Source organism: Elephas maximus, chromosome 2, assembly GCF_024166365.1.
Source record: "Elephas maximus indicus isolate mEleMax1 chromosome 2, mEleMax1 primary haplotype, whole genome shotgun sequence".
Classification (NCBI taxonomy): domain Eukaryota; kingdom Metazoa; phylum Chordata; class Mammalia; order Proboscidea; family Elephantidae; genus Elephas; species Elephas maximus.
In genome coordinates, this window is record NC_064820.1 from 202,686,981 (window position 1) to 202,710,891 (window position 23,911).

Genomic DNA, 23,911 nt, shown 5'->3' on the forward strand with positions numbered 1-23,911 from the left:
TTGTTCAACCAGCTTTTAAAGGAATCTCTTGACTCCCCAGAATATAAAATGAGAACATTATATTCCACCTCCTTTTTCCATTTCTCTATCCCTTTCCCTTTTCCTGGAAACCCTGGTTGTATAGTGGTTAAGAGCTACAGCTGCTAACCAAAAGGCAGGCAGTTCAAATTCACCAGGCGCTCCTTGGAAAATTTATGGGGCAGTTCTACTCTGTCCTATAGGGTTGCTATGAGTCAGAATCGACTCACCGGCAGTGGGTTTGGTTTGGTTTTTTGGTCCTACAAACTTCTGTCTTAAATGGTCAAGTCTGATAATATACATATTTGTTGTTTCTTCTTTAGGATGTGTCTAAATGTTGAAAATCAGTAAAGTACACAGACGTATATTTGTGTATGCACATGTAAATGTTATTAATTGCAGAGCTAGGATTATATATAATTTTCTAAAGATAACATGAGCCTTTGTACTACTCATAAGAGAATGAAACTGCTTCCAGCATCAAGGTCAAACGGGTTCTCTTTTCTTACATTCCATCAATTGCTCAAGAGTCACATCTCTTTTGTTTTATATTTAGACCATGATTTTTTCTTTTTCCTCATAAGTTCCTAGTATTTTCTTTCTTCTTATTAAGAGAAGACAAAATATATCTCCTTTTGCCTATCACTAGTACATTCTACTTTCTTATTCATGTTATCTATTGTTTGAAATTTATTTCATTCTTCTTGAAGACATCTGATTTGTCCCAGAGCAAAGAAGCATGTTCTATCAATATCCCAAAAGCCACTCTTACCCGCCCCCGCAACTAAACGCTATCCCTCCTGCCTCCCCAAAGATAATAACCACTGCTGACTTTTAGTATAATTACTTCCCTGTATGTACTAGCTAAACATACATCCCCAAATGCCCCACCTCCCCACCCCCGCAATGGCTTATTTTCATCTGGTTTCTGAGGTCTTCTATGTCTGGCTTCTCTCACTCAACATTCTGGCGAGATTCACCACATTGTTGTAATGTAGCTGTAATTCATTCTGTGTCACTGTTACACAGTATTCCTTTGTAAGACTATAGTACAGTTATCTATTTTACTGTTGATATTGGGTTGTTTTCAGTTTTCCAGTGGTTCCAAAAACAGTCGCAAACATTCCTGCACGTGTTTCTAAGTCCCATATGCATGCATACATATGCATACATATCTGATGAGTAGATAGCTGAGAGTGGAATTGCTTAGATTCTATTTTGGTAAATAATGCCAAACTGTTTTCCAAAATGGCTCTACCAATTTGTAGTCCCATCAGCTGTGTGTGAGAGGCCCACGTCTGAGAGCTAGATGAAAGCTGCTCCACACCCTAAACACTTGGAATTATCAACAGTTTAATTTTTAACCATTCTGGTGAGTATACAGTGGTATCTAATTGTGGTTTTAATGTGCGTTTCTCTGATGTTTAATAATGTTGAGCACCTTTTCCTACGTTTATTGGTCATTGGGGTATTCTCTTTTGTGACAGCTATTTTCTATTTGGTTGTCTATCTTATTGAAGTTTTTTATGTATTCTGAATAAAAGCCTTTGTCAATCATATTTTTCAAATATCTTCTCACCATCTGTGCTTGTCTTTTGACTTTCTTGATTTTTATAAAAGAAGCAGTTTGTAATTTTAAGACAAATTTATCAATCTTTTTTTCCTTTATGGTACGTGCTTTTATGTCTTGTTCAAATGAGTCTTTCCTACTCCCCAGATCATGAAGACAATTCTTATCTTTAAATAACTTTAACATTTTGTCTTTCAATTTAGAGCGAGTCAACTGAAATTGATTTTTGGGTATAAGGTAAAGTCAGGATAAAATTTCACTTTTTTATGTGGATACTGATATGTCCATTTAGTTAAAAGACTATCCTTTCTCTGTCACTCTGTAATGCTACCTTTGCCATAAGTCAGGAGCCCATGTGTGTAGTTTGGTTACTAGCTTATTTACTTATTCCATAGGTCTATTTCTCTCTCCTTGCACCAGCACTACACCATCTTAACCACCACAGTTGAGATCTGGCAGAGTTAAGTCCTCCTCCCTTCAACTTCATTCTTGGACTTTTATTTTTCCATATAAATTTTAGGAGCCCTGGTGGTGCAGTGGTTACAGTGCTCAGCTGCTAACTGAAATTTTAGAATCAGCTTGTTAATTTTCATTTTAAAAAAGACTGTTGAAATTAAGATCGAAAACAATCTATAGATAAATTCTTGAACATGATATGTTGTTGTTAGGTGCCGTCAAGTCGATTCCGACTCATGGTGACCCTATGTACAACAGAATGAAACACTGCCCGGTCCTGCACCATCCTTGGAATTGTTGCTATGCTTGATCCCATTGTCATATATCCTACCATTATCATTTTTTTTTTAACTGTGCTTTAAGTGAAAGTTTACAGTTCAAGTCAGTTTTTCATACAAAAATTTATATATACATTGTTATGTGACCCTAGTTGCTCTCCCTATAATGTGACAGCACATTCCTCCTTTCCACCCTGTATTTTCCATGTCCATTCAACCAGCTCCTTTCCCTCTCTGCCTTCTCATCTCGCCTCAGGACAGGAGTTGCCCATTTAGTCTCATGTGTCTACTTGAGCTAAGAAACACACTCTTCGCAAGTATCATTTTATGTCTTACAAAAAAAAAAAACTCATTGATGTTGAGTCAGTTCTGACTCATAGCGACCCTATGGGACAGAGTAGAACTGCCCCATAGAGTTTCCCAGGAGCGCCTCGTGGATATGAACTGCCGACCTTTTGGTTAGCAGCTGTTAGCACTTAACCACCATGCCACCAAGGTTTCCTTGTGTCTTATAGTCCAGTCTAATCTTCAGGAATGGTTTTAGTTTTGGGCTAACAGAGTCCAGGGGCCATGTCTTCTGGGGTCCCTCTAGTCTCAGTCAGACCATTAAGTCCGGCCTTTTTACTAGAATTTGAGTTCTACACTCCACTGCTCTCCTGCTCCATCAGGGACTCTCTTGTGTTCCCTGTCAGGGCAGTCATTGGTGGTAGCCCGGGACTCTCCAGTTCTTCTGGAATCAAGCCGATGGAGTCTGGTTTATGTGGCCCTTTCTGTCTCTTGGGCTAATACTTTCCTTGCGTCTTTGGTGTTTTTCATTCTGCTTTGTCCCAGGTGAGTTGGGACCAATTGATGCATCTTACTTACATGGCCACTTGCTAGCTTTTAAGACTCCAGAGGCCACTAACCAAAGTGGGATGCAGAACATTTTCTTAATAAACTTTGTTACACCAATTGACCTAGATGTCCCCTGAAATCATGGTCCCCAGACCCCTTCCCCTGCTACTCTGTCCCTTGAAGTGTTTGGCTGTATTCAGGAAACGTCTTAGCTTTTGGTTTAGTCCAGTTGTGTTGACTTTCCCTGTATTGTGTGTTGTCCTTCCCTTTATCTAAGATAATTCTTGCCTACTATCTAGTTAGTGCACTATTTAAGTTTTTTAATTTTTTCAAGTATTTTTTAGCTTTCAGCACTGTAATCTTTCACAATGTTAGATTTTTTCTCAATATATAATAATTTTTAATCTATTTAAAATGATATCCTTTTTAAATTTTCATTTTCTATATGCTGTTAGCATATAAAAATGCAATTGATTTTTTTTTTTTTTTTGTACACTGACTCTATACCTTGCAACTGGCTAAACGCATTCATTAATTTAACAAAGGCGAGATATCTACGTGGGCCTAATCTAACCACATGAGCCCTTTAGAAGCAAAAAGTGTGCTCTGGCTACTGGGCAGAAGAAGTCAGAGAAATTACAACTGTGAAAAGGACTGGATGTGCCCCTGTTGCCTTGAAGATGGAGTGGGCCACATAAGAAGGAATGCAGGCGGCCTCTAAGAGCAGAGAGTGGCCCTTGGCCAACAGCCACCAAGGAAATGGGGACCTTATGAGGATCTATAGCTTCAAGTAACTAGATTCTCCCAATAACCTGAATGAATTTGGGAGCATATGCTTCCCCAGAATTTTGATGTAAGAGCCCAGCCCAGCCAAAATTTGATTTCAGCCTTATTCGACCCTGAGCAGAGTACCCAGTGAAGCCTATCCAGATTTCTGACCTATAAAACTATGGTTCTTGTTTTAAACCACTGAACTTGTGGGAAGTTGCTATGCAGCAACAGAAAATGAATAAACCTCTGTTCTGTATTTTCTACCCTTTTGTCCTTCCATGTTTCATTCTGGATATTTTTTTCTGACCTATCTTCTAGATCACTAACTCTTTCTTTAGTTATAGTTAATAGTTGTTAATCCCATCTATTAAGTTCATAATTCAATTACTGTATTTTTAAGTTCTACAATTTCCATTTAGGATTTTTTTTTTCACATTTTCACTTCTTCACCAAAATTTTTCATCTTGCCTTTTATCACTTTAAACATAACATCAAAGTTATTTTAAAGTTTGGATCTAATAAGGCCAGTATTCTCCGTGGATCTATTTTTTTTGTCTGTTGTTTCCGCTGGGTTTTGTTCATATTGTCTTAAATCCTTGTGCACCTAGTTATTTTTGATAGTATGCTAGACCTCATACTTGTAGAAATGCTTGCTATCTAGAAATAATTTGATATCTAGTATGATGTAAATTCTTATATTTACTCCTGCCAGGTACCTCGGGACTCTAGCAATTTGGGTTCACCTCAGTAGTTCAGCAAATAAGATGATTTGAAGCAGAGCGACAGTCTCTGCAAAGGCCTGTCTTTTTCTGGATCACCTTTCTAAGACATAGTCCTTTATGGTCCCAATTCAAAGCAAAGGAAGTTCACTAGGCCCTCCCTTCCCTTAGATGGCCCTGGATTCCAACCCTTGTCTCCTAGTCCCAAAAGGCAACCCAATGCACTACTCAACTTCTCAAATGCCTGCTCTAGAATTTGTAAATGCCAAGGGAGAGACAGCCCCCAATACTAGGCTCCCCCCATTCGACTTCTGTCTTTCCTTGGATCCTGGCCTAATAATTCTTCATTAGCTTACTAGCTCTCTAATGCATTCACTTTAGTGATGAAACTATTAAAGTCCATAAGACACAATGACTTACCCAAGGTCACAAAGAACTACTACTATGAGGATGAGAGATGAACCTAGAACTCAAGTATCCTGAATCTCAGACCTTTGATGCCTTATACATATATATCTCTTATATGAAAGAAATTTTATGTGGATGTTATTATTTCTTTTTATCAGTACAGAGAAAATAAAACAGTGTAAAAACAGGCCAACTTGCCTGCTTGTATAGAACTAGAGGAAGCAAAAAGGAACAGGAGCTATACCAATTATTTCATATTAAAGCTGTAATTGTCACTTCTAAGTACTGCCATATCTATTATTAAGCACATTTATTTTAAAAAAGGTTAAGCATTTTACAGAACTGTTTCATCAAACAAAAAATCATTACCATTTTGGTTGAACTTGAGATTTTAAAAGGAGAAAGAAAAACTTTACATATGAAAGAAATTTACTCACATGCTCCCCACTAGAGCTATAAAACCTTAAAATTACTTAATTTTACTATAGAACTTAGTTGATTTTTATGAATACTTCAAAATTACATTTTAAAACTTATTTTCCTAACAAACTTTATTAAGACCTTTTTCATGAACAACAAAAATAGAAAAACAAAAGCATAAGACAACTTTAAAAATAACTCAAAAACAAGGGTCAAAAGATTTAAATCTGGCCTCAGATCTTCCATTTAACCCTGTACAAGTCACTGGCCCTACCTGAATTATGCCCTATCTGCATTATGGTTTACACATCTCTCCCTGTGTCTTTACAGACTTCTAATTTAAATAGATGACTAATGAGTTTATAAACATACATTGATGCTATTATGATATTTTATTTCTCAAAAATGTAAAATAACACATGCTCCCTGTAATAGTTTTCTATTGCTGCTGTAATAAACCACAAACTTCATGGCTTAAAACAACACACATTTATTATCCTACAGTTTTGGAGGTCAGAAGTCCAAAATGGGTCTTGTGGGGCTAAAACTAAGGTGTCAGCATGGCTGTGTTCCTTCTGAAAGCTCTTGGAGAGAATCCTTGCCTTTTCCAGCTCAAAGAGGCTGCCTGCGTTCCTTGGCTTGTGGCCCTACATCATTCCAACCTTCTGTCACCACATCTTTTTCTCTGACTCTGATCCTCCTGCCTTCCTTTTTTAAAGACTCTCATGATTACATTGGGTCCACCTGAATAATTCAGGATAACCTCCCCACCTCAAGATCTTTAATTTAATCAAATCTGTATAGTCCCTTTTTCCATGAAAGGTATGTAAGGTAACATATTCACAGGTTCTAGAACTGACTTGATGGCACTTAACAACAAACAACAGGTACTAGGGCATGGACATTATTTAGCCTCCCACACCTCCAAATGGTCACTGATGGATAATTTTAAAGTGTGATACCTACAAAACGAAACTTCAGATTGTCAAATCAATTAACTGCACAATGGCAATGTTTTTATAAGGGATACAATAAAAGAAAATCCAATTCCTGATGTCAAAGTAGGAGCTTACCTACTGAGTTTATTTTAGGAACTGTGATTTTTTTTTTTTTTTTAAAGAAACAGAAATGTGACGTTGCCAGATTATTTTCCAACCCCAATTGGTACCTCATAGCCTGAAAAGGATGGAAACAAAGAAAAATGGGGGAAAAGGAAGCTAAAGTCACTTATAAAGTACTTACTTTTCCAGTTAGAACATAAGATAGAAGAGTACCACAAAACTGAATATTATAGCTATAAAAATGAACTGTTCTTGAACATAACAGTCATCTTATAGAAATAAATCCAATTAACCATGAGAATTTTTAAATAGGTCTTTAAATAATTCATTATTATTAAGATGACAAACAGAGGTTAGGTCAGAGTTCTGGTCACACCAAAACCTATCAGTGGTTCAAAGTCATCAACAGGCCAAATAACATTACAAGCGACAAAGTTTCAAAAGGTCAACAGGTAGGTTTTGGCCCTAGGGCTGCCACTAACACCCTGTGAGGTGGGAGAAAGCAGTGAGCCTTCCTTGTCTTTAATTTCACCATTCATAAAGTTAGGGTTATGGCAGAGCTCATAATGACTAGATAATATCCACCATTCATGTCACTATTTGCCTTCAGAAACAAGTGAATGACAAGCCAATAGGAGTAAATGAAGCCCATACTTAAAATGCCTACCTCTCTGCAGCCATGAACAACTTCCAGAAGACCTCTGGTTTCTCCCTGTGTGTGTGCATATATATGCACGTGTGTGTGTGTGTGTGTGTGTGCACCAATCAAGCATTTCATTCAATCAGACAGGAGGCTCTATTCAAAGCATGAGTTGAGATTATCTGGGGAGGTTTCACAAGTGAGAGAAGTCTTGAAAGACCAGAGATAGTGTCTGGACAGATAGGGAGTTTTAAGGGATACCCAGGAAAACAAAACCTGGAGATGTATGAGGACAAAAGTGATGTTAAGTGGGAATGAACCTGGCACATTTGCAGGGAAGAAACCAATGGAGAGAACAGGTTATGTGGAAGTTAGGGTTCGATGGTAGAGATTCTTAGGTCCTTCCAACATTGATGAGGAAGAGAGGTGTCCAACTAGCATGATTAATAGCTTCTTGCTTTATCCAAAAAGCAGGACAAATGAAAAGACCCTCTCCCCGCACCAGGTATCCAATACTTTTCTTTTGAGGGATTTTAAGCATAATGCCAATATCGAGGGTGCTGTGCAAAACAGAGGCAGGAAAAATCCCTAGAAGAGATGTGGGGAAATGTCGTGGGAAAAATTTCCCGTCTGTCAGTCTGGGGGCTGCTACTCCCAGTTGACCACTGCTGCACCTGACCACTCCTCCAGCTCAATGGGCCTATGAAGCCTCATGCACCAAAGAAAGGTGTACTGTGTTGAATAGTGTCCCTCCAAGTTCCTGTCCACTTGGAACCTCAGGATGTGACCTTATTTGGAAATAGTAGTTATAATACCAGTTAAGAAGAGGTCATACTAGATTAGGGTAGGTCCTAAATTCAGTATGACTGATATCCTTATAAGAAAAGGGGAGGAGACAGAGACAGAGACAGAAAACACACAGAAAAGAAGCCCATGTGGTGATGGATGCAGAGACTGAAGTGATGCAGCTACAAGTCAAGGAATGCTAGCAACCACCAAAAGCCAGGAGAGAGGCATGGAACAGATCCTTCACCAGAGCCTTCAGAGACAGCACGACCCTGTTCACACCTTGATTTTGGACTTCGAGACTCCAGAACTGTGAGAGAATAAATTTGTTTTTTTAAGCCACCAAGTTTGTGATAACTTGCTGCAGCTGTTACAGAAGGCAAGGAATAGTCATTCCCTCCTCACTGGCTGAAAGGAAACTGGCACAAGGCTATGTGAGAAAGCAGTAATAAACTAATAATGAAGACCCAGGTTTCCCAACCACCTAGGCCCAGATCCTATGATAACATGTTGCCTAAAGGCCAAAAAGATAAAACACCCAGAAGTCTAAGAATAATTTTCATAATTATACAAACATTTTTAAAAAGAAATACCAGTAATATGAATCCAGTTAGTTAACCCCTTTTACCCATCCAGTAAAGTTAACCCAACAAACAGTTTTTATTTGCTTGGGTTACAAAAACGGATGAATAATGACTTCAAAGATAAAAAATAAACTGTTAGCTGCCAGTGGGCTCATTGAGAGATCTCCCTCTCCAATACTTAATTCCTTTATTGGTCCAAAGTAGCAACTTCTTTCTTGAGCAGAAAACACCAAAACCCAGTTTTTGTATCTTTCCTTAGAATAAAAAATCAAGCTATAAAAATGAGGATTTGCAGGAGAAAAATATAGGGTATTGTTAAAATTTTAGCCTCAACATACTTCTTTCTTTCTACCTTACTATACATGAAATGAAAGCTGCTCCTAAAAATATTTTTTAAAATTGTCATAAATTTATTAAAAAAAAAAAAATTTATGACAATTAAATAATGAAAATGTTACGAGTTTAGTAAAATTACTGTTAAGACTCTGTCAAGTGTAACTTAAGCTACTACAAGAATATCACAACATATATTACATGTAAAACAATATGGGAGTATCATTAAACATAAGACTTTAGTATCAGGAATCACATAGCCATAAAAAATAACAAATATTCATAGTTTAAGGTATCTTCTTTTAAAAAAAAATTTTTTTTTTTAATTCATAACTTTTTATTCTATAACTTTTACCATTACTAGAGGTTTGGTGTGCAATGGCATATTAAAATCTTTTATTTCAAAACTAGAATTTTCAAAGGAAAAATACACATCCATAATGAATTATTTCATTATTAAACATTTCTCTTTAAAAATAAAGGTGAAAAGTAACATAGACAAGCTTGTAATCAAATAAAGTAGCATGTAATTTTATTATTATTTACTATGCTGTAATGAAGTCACTCTACATAGCTTTCTATTTTACAATTACTAGCTTCTTAGTCAGCCTCTTGGTGTTCTGGTGGTACAGTGGTTAGGTGCTATGGCTGGTATTCAAAAAGTCAGCAGTTCGAATCTACTAGCTGCTCCTTGAAAACTCTATGGGGTGATTCTACTCTGTCCTATAGGGTCACTATGGGTCAGCGTCAACTAGATGGCAACTGGCTTGGACAGTCAGCTTCTTCATGTGGTTATTACATTAAATGCCCTTGACATCAGCCTTGCCAGATTATCTGTGTCAGATTACCATCTAGTTTCAAATAAAAGATGGGCTATAACTCAAAAGAATGTTTTGTTTTCTAGAATCTTTTATTTACACCAAAATTTCCAATTTTGAACCACTTACTGAGTTTAAAACTTCTCTTGGCACGTTGGATTTAAGTGCTGATATAATACATTATTGTTTGGAAGTTAAGCTCACTACTATTTTAGACACAGCTGGGAAGGCTGTCCCTTTCCAAAAACTGCTTTTCTCTCAAAACATTCTGAGAAGCTCTGGACCGCAATCTTCTCTTAGCTACCAGGGCTGCAGACCACCTAGCCCAAAAGAAAACAACTGGTTTTCCTGAGCACATTTATCCACAATGGAGGGTCACTCATAAACCACTGTTTTTCAAAAACAGTTCTCAAAAGCTCAACATCTCTAGAGGAAAACATAAACTACCCTACCAGAACATCCAAAAGAATTCCCTTTTTTCTTGAATCCCCTTTGCCTGCTACCTGTAAACATTACATGGAGTAGGTGCTTCATCACAGTTTCTTCCAGATGCAAGGACAATCTTGGTTTTATTGACCTCCCCACCCTCCCCCAAAAAAGATTTGCTCAGAAAAATAAGGGATAAAAAGTTTGGGAGTGCTGATAACTGTAGTCTAAAAAACATGTGAAAAACTTTACCTTTAGCTGGCCAGTGATGTTGCAGCAGCTGACTGTCTTACCATGCAAGAGACTAAGTTCAGGGTCAGACTAATGATTCTGACGTCCTGGGCTGGACACATAGTTGAAGTGAGACACCAAGGAAGAGACGGCCAGCCCAACCCCTCACACAGCATCCCTTCCTGGTTAATCCATGGGGTGAGAATGAGACTGACTGGCCTCATCCTGCCAATGAATGGCAAGGAACTGCAAGGATGGTGCCTGGAAATGAATAGGAGTGATTGGGAATAAAAGGGGGAGGGGGGAAAAGGTGGCCATGATGAAGAAATGAATAAAACTCCAAACTTCTGTTACAACTCACTGTCATTCCTAATATTCTGATATCATAATGACAAAGGGAATGAAAAAAAAACAAACAAAAATAGAAACAAAGAAAGAAATATAGCTACCTATTTAAGTTTTTGCAGCATTCTAAAAATTTGAGTTTGTAGCCTAAAATCTGACTACACATAACTAGAGAAAGAAGTTGATTCAATTTAGCTCATAAACCTACAGCAAAAAAAAAAAAGAGTACTTTTATCAACAGTGTTTTTAAATTCTGATGGCTTGGTTTTACTTTTTACTGCAGCAAAAACTCAATCCACACTATTAAAACAGACTATACTTACCAAACAATTCCTTGAGCTCCAGAGCCAATTGGTTTTAACTGCTGGTAGCGTTTTAGGACAGTGAATGTTGAGTCTGCCACTTGCACACTGTAAAACTGACTATCACATTTACCGTCACTCATGATGTAGTGTCATGCAGTGTTCCAAAGAGCTGGGATAGTTGTTAGATTCCTTAAAAGAAAAAAAGAATGAACATAAACTCTTACTGAAATTGTATATATAGCTCACCTAAAACTGTTTCAAATTTATTGGTATATAAGACAATATGGCTGCGAGTGATAAACTCAGTTTGACCAAATTCTGAGCTTAGGGAACGTACAAAAAAATGTGAAGACATCTCGGTAGTACAAGACCTTTATGAAAGCAAGGAATTTTAAGGCCCTGCATGACCACATTTTAAGGGACTAGATTAGTAAATCACAACCTTTGGAGAAAAGAATTTACATATTATCACCAGCCATCACAGGACTATGTCACTATATGCCTCTCATTAGCTTGTTTCCTTGTGGAAACAGTTTACGCTTAGTTGTCTCAACTGGAGGTGGAAGCATTGTTTCAACATTATCACTTCTAGAACTGCTGCAGAAAAACAAATAGACCAGTCTTCTCCTAAGCTTTCTGCTAAGTCCAAAAATTCAGGTTAAACTGGAGAACCAGAGACCAGGATTCATATGTCAAAGTGACTGTAAAAACAGACTTGTATTTAGAATATAAAAAACTCTTACAACTCAATAATAAAAAGACCACATGTTGGAACAACTGGATTTCCACATGCAAAAGAATAAAGTAGGGCCTCTAGCTTACACTATACATGAAAATTAACTCAAAATGGACCAAGAACGTACATATAAGTGTACAAAACTCTTAAAAGAAAACATGATAAATTTTCAGGACCTTGCATTTGGCAATGGGTTCTTAGATAAAACACGAAAAGCAAGAGCAACAAAAGACAAAACAGATAATTTGGAGTTCATCAAAGTAAAAAACTTCTGTATACCAAAGGACATTATTAAGAAGTAAAAAGGCAACCTACAGAATGGGAGACAATATTTGGAAATCATAAATCTGCTAAGAGTTTAATATCTAGAATATACAAAGAACTCTTCCAGCTATTAATGACAAAAAACAAACCATCCAATTAAAAAATGGGCTAAGGACTTGAATAGACATTTCTCCAAAGAAGATATACAAATGGCCAATAAGCACATGAAGAGATGCTCAAAATCATTAGACATTCAATCAAAAAAAAAAAAAAAAAACCCACTGTTGTAGAGTTTATTCCAACTCATAGCGACCTTAAAGGGCAGAGTAGAACTGCCCCATAGGGTTTCCAAGGCCATCTTGGAGGAAGTACAACCAGAATGCTCCTTAGAAGCGAGGATGGCGAGACTTCATTTCACATACTTTGGTCACATTATCAGGGAGGACCAGTTCCTGAAGAAGGACATCATGCTTGGTAAAGTAGAGGGTCAGTGAAAAAAAGGAAGACCCTCAATGAGATGGATGGACACAGTGGCTACAAAATAGGCTCAAACGTTAGCAAAAATTGTGAGGATAGTGCAGGATTAGGCAGCGTTTCGTTCTGTAGTACACAGGGTCGCTCTGAGTCAGAAACAACTTGACAGCACCTAACAACGACAACAATCTTTACAGAAGCAGACTGCCACATCTTTGTCCCGCAGAGTAGCTGATGGGTTTGAACTGCTGACCTTTTGGTTAGCAGCCAAACACTCAACCACTGCGCCACCAGGGCTCCTTCATTAGACATTCAAATCAAACCAAATCCACTGCCATCTAATTGATTCCGACTCGTAGTGACCCTACAGGACAGAGCAGACCTGCCCCATAGGGTTTCTAAGGCCGTAAATCTTTATGGAAGACTGCCACATCTTCCTTCCATGGCGCAACTGGTGGGTTCGAACAGGTGACCTTTTGGTTAGCAGCCCGGTGCTTTAACCACTGTGCCGCCGGGGTTCCTTTTCATTAGACGTTACCAAAACCAAACCCATTGTTGTCCAGTAGATTCCAACTCATAGCGACCCTATGGGACAGAGTAGAACTGCCCCATATGGCTTCATTAAGCATTAGAGAGATGTAAGTCAAAACCACAATGAGATACCACCACTTCATGCCCACTAGGATGGCTATTATTATAAATAAATAAATAAACAGAAAGTAACAAGTATTGGTGAGGATGTGGAGAAACTGGAAGCTTTGTCCATTGCTGGTAGGAATGTAAAATGGTGTGGAAAACAGTTTGGCAGATCTTCAAAAAGTTAAACATAAAACTACCGTATGACCCAGCAATTCCACTCCTAGGTATATACCCAAAAGGCTTGAAAGCAAGAACTCAAACTGACACCTGTACACCAATGTTTACTGCAGCATTATTCACAATAGACAAAAGGTAGAAACAACGGAAGTGTCCATTAAGAGATGAACGGATAAACAAAATATGGTATACACATCAAGTGGAATATGTATTATTCCACCATAAAAAGCAATAAAGTTCTAATACCTGCTACAATATGGATGAACCTTGAAGAGTATGCTAAGTAAGAAAAGCTAGTCACCAAAGACCACATTTTACATGATTCCATTCATACTAAAGTCCACAATAGGGAAATCTACAGACAGAAAGGATAGCGGTTGCTTAAGGCTTGTGTGGGGAGGGAGGGAGGTTAAGAAGGTGAAGGGTGACAGATAAAGGGTAAAGGGTTCCTTTTTGAGGTGATGAAAATGTTCTAGCATTGACTGTGGTGATGGTTGCACTCATCTGCACATGTACTAAAACTACTGAATCGTACACTTTAAATGGTGAGGTGTATGGTACGCGAGTTATAGCTCAATAAAGTTGTTAGAGAGAAAAACAGCCTGGTAAAGGGCTGTGGTGACACCATGTATCCTGAGCACGCCAAGGGTTGAGGAGCTGGGCCTGCACTCTCTGAATCTGTATCTATTGAGACCTCCGTATCCAGAAAGCTCTGTTGTAACCTATCGTCAATATCCAATAACGCCGACATTACAAAGTACATTAACCTACAAGCGGGTATAAATTGGCAGCACTGGAAAGCAGCGTTTCCATAATTTTAGCAGTAGGTTGCAGATTCTTGCTTTGCAGGAACTTGACTGACTTTATACAGAAAATAAACAGATACCAGCAGACGGCTAACATTCACTTGGTTCCCAGGCTTATTTATTCTGGTAAATAAAAAGCTATTTATTTTGGCATTTTTAACAATTAGTAAGCCAAGAATAAATCCACATAGGTACATATTCTATACTATTTAAAAACACAGAGTTTAAACTTTATTCTACAGTTTAACCAAACTCCTGCCGTTTTTTGTTCTACCATCTAATACTTAATGTCTACCGTGGAGTTCTTTGTAGTGATTTATGTATCAACACAATGATGTCTAGGATTTCCATTAAACAAGGGAATACATCAATTAATAGCAAACCCAAACAACGAACTTAAGTCCAATAAATTGTTTCTCCAACCGAGTGTTGCTTCACCTTTTTCTAACTATCTTCAGGGAGAGCTATATTACCAGCCACCCCTACTGAGCACTGTTGGCCCCTGCCCTTTGGAGTGCCTCTGAGGATACCAGCAAAGCACTGAATGTTCTAATAAATGACCCTGCATAGGATGGATGATCAGTCCCATTTTATACTTGAGTAGCACAGGCTGAACAAGGTTAAACAGCCTGCTCACGCCACACTGCTTCTATGAAGGAGAATCAGGGTCTTGCCCAGGCTGTTAGGTCTGTCTTATAAGCTCCAGGGGGCGAGGTCAGGCCCGTCTTGCTCACAGAAGCATCCCACACTCCTAGGCCAGGGAAGGCATGGCGCCTGCAACAGGAGAAGCACTCAGTGAACCTTTGTTGGTCCAACCCACAATACAATATTTAATGATTCCCTCACCATGCTGCTCCATTTTTCTGAAATCTGAAGGAGTATCGCTTTCAGTGGTTAAGAGCTTGTGTGCTGACCAAAAGGCTGGCAGTTTGAATTCACCAGCCACTCCTCAGAAAGCCTGTGGGGCAGTTCTACTCTGTCCTTTGGGGTTGCTATGAGTCAGAATTGACTTGATGGCAGTGGGTTGTTTTTTTTGAACTGTATATTTATTCACAGTTTTTAAGAGGCTGAGACAATTCACCTTAACATTTATGGAGTGCTTTTGTACAAGAAAGTGCTAACTACTGTAACAGATATAGCAAGATCAGCTAGGAACTGAGTTTGAAGTGGCATGTAATTCACTGTTTGGGAGAGAAGTGTGAGGAACAAGTCCACTACCTAGATTATAAGTTACAATAAGGTTTAAGGGCGATACGAAAAATGTAAATACAATACTTGAAAGAAAAAGGCCAAATAGAGCCTGTCGCCAAAGACTAGATAAGCTTCACAGAGCAGGTGGTGGCATCTGCCTCCAATTACTTTGCCAGAGACACACAGCAGGGGCACAGGGCTCTGATCGTGTGCAGACACGGGGAACGGCACAGTAAGGGCACAGAGCTCTGACTGACCATGTGCAGACATGGGAAACAGCACAGTAGGGGCACAGAGCTCTGACCATGTGCAGACACAGGGAACAGCACAGTAAGGGCACAGAGCTCTGACTGACCGTGTGCAGACACCGGGAATGGCACAGTAAGGGCACAGAGCTCTGACTGACCGTGTGCAGACACTGGAAACGGAACAGTAAGGGCACAGAGCTCTGACTGTGTGCACACACTGGGAATGGCACAGTAAGGGCACAGAGCTCTGACTGACCGTGTGCAGACACGGGGAACAGCGCAGTAAGGGAGTAAGGGCACAGAGCTCTGACTGACCATGTGCAGACACAGGAAACGGCACCGTAAGGGCACAGAGCTCTGACTGTGACCGTGTGGAGACACAGGGAATGGCACAGTAAGGGCACAGAGTTCTGACTGTGACCGTGTGGAGACACAGGAAACGGCACCGTAAGGGCACAGAGCTCTGACTGTGACCGTGTGGAGACACAGGAAACGGCACCGTAAGGGCACAGAGCTCTGACTGTGACCGTGTGGAGACACAGGGAATGGCACAGTAAGGGCACAGAGTTCTGACTGACCATGTGTAGACATGGGGAACACCACAGTAAGAGCACAGAGCTCAGACTGACTGTGCAGACACGGAAGACTGCTCAGTAGGGTTGCAGAGCTCCAAACGACTCTGTAGATACGAGGAATTGCACAATAGGGGTACAGAACTCAAACTGACTGTGTGGAGACATGGGGGATTGCTCAGTAGGGCACGGAGCTCTGTCTGATTATGTTCAGACATAGTGGATCACACAGTAGGGACACAGAGTTCAGACACAAAGGACCGCTGAGTATGGCCAGTAAGGTGCAAGCGCTAAGGATTAAAGACAGACTCAGTTAAAGGCAGGCAGGTAACCACTGTGGCTTGCTGTATCAGGAACAGCAGTTGCTTTACCATATTATAATACACCGCAACATCGGCCACTCATACATCATGTACCGAGCACCCTCTGATGACCTGTTCTGTGCCAGGACAAAGCCAGTATTTCTGCCTCAGGAAGCTTACACTCTAAAGGACTGTCTCGTCAGGAGGGGAATCCAGAGGGTTGAATGAAGAGAATACCATTTAGGGTTCTAGTACGGGAATGAAGCTAGACAGAAAATGAGGCCAGAACGGATGCTAGAAGTCACTCAGAGGCATCTGGACTTGGTCCTGAGGGCTGTGGAGCCACCAGAACAAGAGAGGTACATGACCAGACTTGCTGTTCAGAGAGGTTATTCAGGAAGCCAAAAAAGGAAGAAAGTGAGATCAGGCAAAAATGACAGGGTCTGCACAGAGGTAATGGCATTTCGTGAGGAAAAGGAAAAGCAAGCTTTGGATGAAGAACATATGAAACTTGCTGACCTGGAGGAGGCAGGGACGAATGAGGGCAAAGTACATGGAGGCAAGCAGGAAATACCCACACAGAGCTCGTGAGTTCAACTTTGGAGAGTGAAGGTTGAAGTGCCTAAGGGACAAGCATTATGACTGTGGCACAGACTGCTAACAGACTCCAGGATCCATTACCCCTTCTTGCTTTTAGTAATAGACGCTGCCTTAGTTATCTAGTGCTGCTATAACAGAAATACCATAGGTGGATGGCTTTAACAAAGAGAAATTTATTCTCTTACAGTGTAGGAGGCTAAAAGTCTGAATTCAGGGCATCAGCTCGAGGGCAAGGCTTTCTCTCTCTCTGTTGGCTCTGGAGAAGGGTCCTTGTTATCAATCTTCCCTTGGACTAGTTGCTTCTCAGCGCAGGGACCCTGGGTCCAAAGGACATGGTCCTCTGGCACTATTTTCCCCATGTCTCTCTGCTCGCTTCTTTTATATCTCAAAAGAGACTGACTTAAGACACAACTTTATCTTGTAGATTGAGTCTGGAATGCCTCATTAACATAACTGCCTCTAATTCTGCCTCACTAACATCATAGAGGTAGGATTTACAACACACAAGAAAATCACATGACAAAATGATGGACACAATACTGGAAATCATGGCCCAGCTAAGTTGACACACATTTTGGGAGGACACAATTCAATCTATGACAGACGCCTCCCCACTTTGGCTGGACAAATGGCTGCCCAGCTAGAGACTACACTTGGCAGCCAGGTGTGGGCATTGAGATGTGAGAAGTGAGGTATGCTACTTCTAAATCACTTGTTAACAGAAAGCTGCTTGCCCTCTGATCTTTCTCTCTTGCTGCTGGCTGGGGGAATCAGCTATCCGAGACCCAGAGATGGAAGCCACACTGACCGAATTCCTGAATGATCTGGTGGCACAGAAGCCCCCACCCCCGACATCACCTCCCGACAATGGGACTGACACAAATGAATCTCAACCTTGCTGAGCAGCTCTGTAACTCTTTCTGTTACCCAGACCCAACCCCCAGTTCTACTTTCTGTACAGCTTCTTATAACTAATATCCTGACTAGTACGATAATACCACATTAGCTTCTTTGAATTTTGAGAGTACATTAAATTATATTAGGTTCTGGAACTGTTAATATAATTTCATCTCAAGATTTAAATTGATTTTAAAATTAAAATATGTTGCCTTTATTAGGTAGTAAAAATTCACCTGTGATGTTCCAAGTATGTGATAAAAACTGAAATCCATGAGGAAACTTATTCACAAAAGAGAGAACCTGTTAAAGTCCCCTCCTTTGTCAAGCCTGGGCTTTATGAGAGCAAGACAAAGATCCTCAAGGCAACCTGAGAATGAATCTAATTAAGCTATTAGTGAGTCAACTCTTTTGAGATTATATTTCAACAAAAGAGTATCAGCATGGGCTCGGAAAACGGTTTCACAAATACGAAGTACAAGAACTCTTCATGTAACCAGATTTCCAACAGATTCGTCTCTATTCCACTTCCCCCACCAGTGGGTACTGGTTCCTCACCACTGGCTCCTGCAAAGTGCTGCTATTGTGCTCAACAGCAGTTCAACACAGGACTTGGCTCTCTACTGCTTGTGCACTGCTGCAGCACCCTCAGGCTTGCACTATTATTTATCTTACCACAGGCTGGCCTCCCTCCCCCAGACTGTGAGCTCCTCAGAAGCAGGAAGGGCTTGTCCTACTCACCTTTGTCTCTCCAGTGCCCTGCATCGCACTCTCACACAGCACAGTTCAACAAATATAAGGGGATTTCCAGTGCTCACCAAGTGATCCATGTAAAAAAGCTGACAGGGGACACAGTCTGTTCCTTGGGCTCTTCTGGCCTTGAGCCGGGGAAGGGATGCCTCAGGGCAGGCATTGGCATGGCCTTTGCTAAAAGCAGCTAGCTCCTCATCCCTGCCTTTCCAGTTTTACCACACTGCTTCTGTGAATGCTTGTCAAGTTAAATGCTTTAGTCTAAAATCTGCATTTCTTTAAAGACTAGAGAGTCCTGTACAATCACCTACAGGGTAGCGGCATAAAATCTACCCACTCTATATGTAAATATTGGGCAGGAGAGCTCAGCTGCTAACCAAAAGGTTGGCAGTTCGAACCTACCAGCTGCTCCTTGGAAACCCTATGGGGCAGTTCTAATTTGTCCTATAGGGTTGTTACAAGTTGGAATCCACTGGGTGGCAATGGGTTTGGTTTTTAGTATTCTTCTAAATATCAGCAATTCAAGTACTATGTCATATTAAATTTGCTGATTTATTTTTCCAAATAAAAAAACAACTCAAACCACAATTATAAAATTTTACAGTGGGAAGAAAGAATGGAGAGCATATAGACGAATTCTTGTGGGAATATCAGTTACCATTTACTGAGTTCTTCCAAAAAGCATTTCTTGAGGGCCTACTGTGAGCCAAGCTCTAGGCTAGGGGCTTTAGCTGCAGACCAACCCAGAGAGTTCCTTTCCTCAAAATGCCAGCCAACAGGGAGCAAAATAAAACCATTACCATGCTACATGGGAAGTCCCCTCAGGGTATACATGTTTGACAGGAGTACAAAAGAGACCTTAATCCTGAGTGGAAAAGGTTGAGTGAATAAGTGGTGTAGGTGCAAGTGTGGAGAGAGGGATACAAAGGAAGGCTTCCTGGAGGAGGCAAGACCTGAGCTCAAGTCTATTCATAGTACTGGCCAAGATGTGAGGAGATACTTTTATACTTGTTGGTGAGAACTGTAAATTGGTAAAACGTATTTTTGAAAGGAAAACAATATCTAATCAAAGTTTTAAATGCACATGAATCCTAACATGACAACTACAAATCTAGAAATATATCTGACAAATATATGAGTACACGTATTCAAAGATGCTTGTGCAAGGATGTTTGTAACATTTCTTCTAATAGGCAAAAAACCAGAAATAACCTAGAATGTACACTGTGGATTGACTGAATAAATTATGGTATAAAAATGACAATATAACTATTAAAAAGAATGCAGGAACTATGTATGGTGATATGGAAGGATATCCAAATATGTAAAAGGAAATAAAGCAAGCTAAAGAAGAGTACAGACAGTAAATTCCACTCTATGTAAAAATACACACCCTCCCCCCGCCACACTACGCTAGTAAGTACAGAGAATCAGTGGGAAATAAAAAAGACTTAGCCTTTTTCCATTATAACTTTGTTCTGCTGTTTTTTTTTTTTTAACCACGTACATATTTCACATAAAAAAAAAAAGTCAATCAAAAAATTTTAAGGGAAAAACTGTAGAATGGTCATTCTGAGACCTGTATGGAGGATAGGTTTGAGGCGGACAAGACTGGAGACAAAAGATTGGGCCAGGCTCTGGGGTGCACATTCATAAGGAATCCTTTGACAACTCGTGAGGTGAGTACTACTATCCCCACTCTGCAAACGAGAAAACTGAGGCTTGGAGACAGTAGGAAGATGCCGAATTTTTCAGCTAGGAAGTGGCAAGGCCCAGATTAGAATGCAGGTGTCTGACTATAACATTCATGTTCTTCCAAATACACCACTCCAAAATTTCGAATTTTACTTAGAAGGTAAAATGATGGGTCCATGAGCTGGTCAGGACCAGGCTAGAAACACACAGGCCTTTACTTTTCTTCTTGTTGGTTTCACCCAGCAAGGATACATTTTCCTTCTGATGATGGTGATTCATTTATTTAAAGACTCAATTAAACCTTTTATCATACGAATGCTTCAGAATACCCAGGACATGTGATATTTCAATTAACTCACAGTTGTGAGCAAAAGTAGATCCTCACAATAACTCTCTGTGCTTCAGTATCTGCTGCTGAAATTTATCAAACTGTTCTCATTTCTTACTTTAATTCTTACAAAAAGAGCAGAGCACAACAACTAAATCTTTCTTTGATAATCAAAAACCTTATGGCATCTCAGGGTCATGCTTCTGAGTGTCAGTTCTGAAGCTACAGTACATATTATGGATACAGAATAACAACTGGTATTGGGCTATCATGTTACCCACTGTTGGATCATTAGGGCCCCGTGAGGATTTGTCCCCACTGGACCCCCCTTCTTTCACTTGTGCTTTCTCTCTACGTCCCAATCCCAGTGCTTTGGGTAAGGCCTTCTCAATGCCTCCTGGACCCAGCAACAGCTTAAATGCTCCCCCAGCCTCTTTTCTGTCTACCTCCAAATCACCACGCACATATTTTAAAAAGAGAGATCTGTTGAACATTTTGATCAAAGATGCTGTAGAAGAAACCTGATCGAAAGGGTGGAAATGCAGCACAGAATTTTAAATTCTCATGGAATCCAGAGTTTCTGGAGCCAGTGAGCCTGGATGAACCCCTAAAACTACTGCCCTGAATTAATCTTTAAACCTTAAATCAAAAATATCCCTGAAGTCTTCTTAAAACCAAACAATAGTTTAGCTTAATTAGTAAATAATGTCTGCCATGAGCACTGTACTCTTTTAAAGAGCTACCTATACGGGATTAAACTGACAATGCAATTCGAAAGTTAGGAAGTTTAGGGAGCAGTGAGTCAACCATAAAGGAATAATTTGGAAAAAGAGAGTGAGAATGGTTGCACAACCTGAATATAATCGATGTCACTGAATTGTACATGTAGAAATTGTTGGATTGGTGTATGTTTTGCGGTGTATATTTTCAACAACAACAAGAAACAGAAATTATTTAAAAAAAGATAAATCTGTCCACATAAAAATATACACATGAATGTTCACAGCATAATTATTTGTAATAGCCCAAAACTGTAAATAACCCAAATGTCCTCCAACAGGTAAATGGTTAAGCGAACTGTGGTGCATCCAGACTGTGGACTACTACTCAGCAATAAAAAGGAATGACCTACTGATACATAAAACTTGGATGGACCTCAAGGGTATTAAGCTGAGTGAAAAAAGCCAATCCCAAAAGTCACACTACCACCTATGAAACATTCCTGAAATGACAAAATTATGGAGATGAACAACAAATTAGTGACTGCCAGGAGCTAGAGACAGGGGATAGGCAGACAATGGGATGGATGACTGTATGAATATAAAGGGGTAGCATGAGGGAGATCTTTGGGATGATGGAATAGTTCTGTACCTTGATTGTAGTTAAATGAATTTCCACATTTAATAAAATGGCATAGAACTATATACTCATTGTACCAAAGCCAATTTCCTGGTTTTGATACTGTACTACAGTTATGTAAAAATATAATCACTGGTGGAAACTGGAAGGAGCCCTGGTACTACAGTGGTTAAAGCCATCAACTGCAGGAGAAAGATGTGGCAGTCTACTTCCATAGAGACTATAGCCTTGGAAACCCTGTGGGGTCACTATGAGTCAGAATCAACTCGACGGCAGTGGGTTTGGTTTAGTGGGGAGGGAGAGACTGCGTAAAGGATGCACAAGACCTCTCTGTACTATTTTTGCAACTTCTTATGAATCCATAATTATTTCAAATTAAAAAGTTAAAAAGAAAAAGAGGTCTGTTGGAAATATGCAGCAATCATACCACTTTCCAGTTTAAATTCCTTCAGTAGTGACCAACTGCCTTGAGAATAAAATTCAGATCCTTTACATTGCATCAGAGACCCTGGGCACCCTTGCCACTCCCAGTATCAAGTGGTTCCATCTGCCTGACCTGACTTCCTTCTCCTTTTGTTCTCCGGGCCAACCTTCATCCTCCTTCAAATCGCATACAAGCACCTGCTCCTCTGGGAAGTTTTCCTCTACTACACCCTTTCCCTTCAACCTGTGTTGGACATGCCCCTTTCTTTGCTACCAGGAACTACTTCCATTTTATACTGCATTCCAAGTCTATTTCCACTTGCACTCTGTGAACTCCTTATGGGCAGAAAATGTGCCTGATTCCTTTCTCAATTCCCTAGTAATTACACAGTGGGTATCTAGTGAATGCTTGTTAAAAGAAATACTGAGAGAGAGAATAAATGTGGAAAGGCAGTGTGGTACCATTGTTAGGGCCAGGACTCCAGAGTCAGACTTGCAGTAGGTCTATCACTTGGCTGGGTGAAACTGGATAAGCAACTTGCACTCATCTGTAAAATGAGGATGAGCACATACTCAACCTCTGGACGGTTAGTACGTGCCCAGCACAGGGTACATGCATAATGGTGGCTGACATGAGGACAGATATTATCACACCCATTTTACTTAAACTGTTCCCCAAACAGCTATGTGTATTCTGAAGATCTGAACTAAAATCTAGCAAGTGCAAAAGCTGATAACATGACTAATGTTGTGTGAGCACCTCAGTGAAAGACACAATAGACAGGGGATTCTTCACAGAATTTACTTTTCATTCTAGGACACAGGCAGATGGTATTTCGGGAAGCCTGAAGTAAATTTTAAGGCATTTTTGAAGACATCTGCTTCATAACATATTACAGTTAATACATTTCTGAGTACAGGCAAGAGCTGGTTAAGCCAATTTTGATCACAGTCACTGGCCAGTACTCAGCTGCTTGAGCTGGGTCCATCTGTAACCTGGGCTGCACCGCCACAACTAGATATGCAAAAAACAAACTAGGAACAGCGTCCCTTTAGATAAACAATATTTAAACCATATGACAAATTAAATTAAATCATTTACGGTTATGTAGAAATATATGCTTTTCTTAGAAGTTATTTTAAAGGCAATTATTCCTTCTCAAAATTCACATCATGGTAGAGGAGGGATTAAAAACATGCATGTTTTTAAAGCTTGTTAGCGGCCATCCAAGATACAATAATTGGTTTTTGTTCACCTGGAGCAACAGAGGAAGAAGGAAAGTCCAGAATCAGAGAAGTAACTAAACTGCAGGACTAACAGCCTCCCTGAACCACTACTTCCTCTAACATGAGATCAGAAGAACTGGATGGTGCCCAGCTACCATCACCAAATGCTTCAATCAGGGACACAATAGATGGATCCTGATAGGAAGGGAAAAAATGTGGA

The 23,911-nt window shown here is 39.9% G+C and overlaps 1 protein-coding gene across 2 annotated transcripts in view; it reads right to left on the bottom strand.

Moving 5' to 3' along the window:
• Positions 1-23,911, bottom strand: part of MAPK9 (mitogen-activated protein kinase 9) — a 73,957-nt gene that overhangs the window by 44,086 nt on the left and 5,960 nt on the right. For both annotated transcript variants that reach the window (XM_049874558.1, XM_049874559.1), the window contains exon 2: positions 11,022-11,192. In XM_049874558.1, coding sequence (XP_049730515.1) covers positions 11,022-11,143 — 122 coding nt within the window. In that variant the 5' untranslated portion in view covers positions 11,144-11,192. The remainder of the gene's footprint in view (positions 1-11,021; positions 11,193-23,911) is intronic.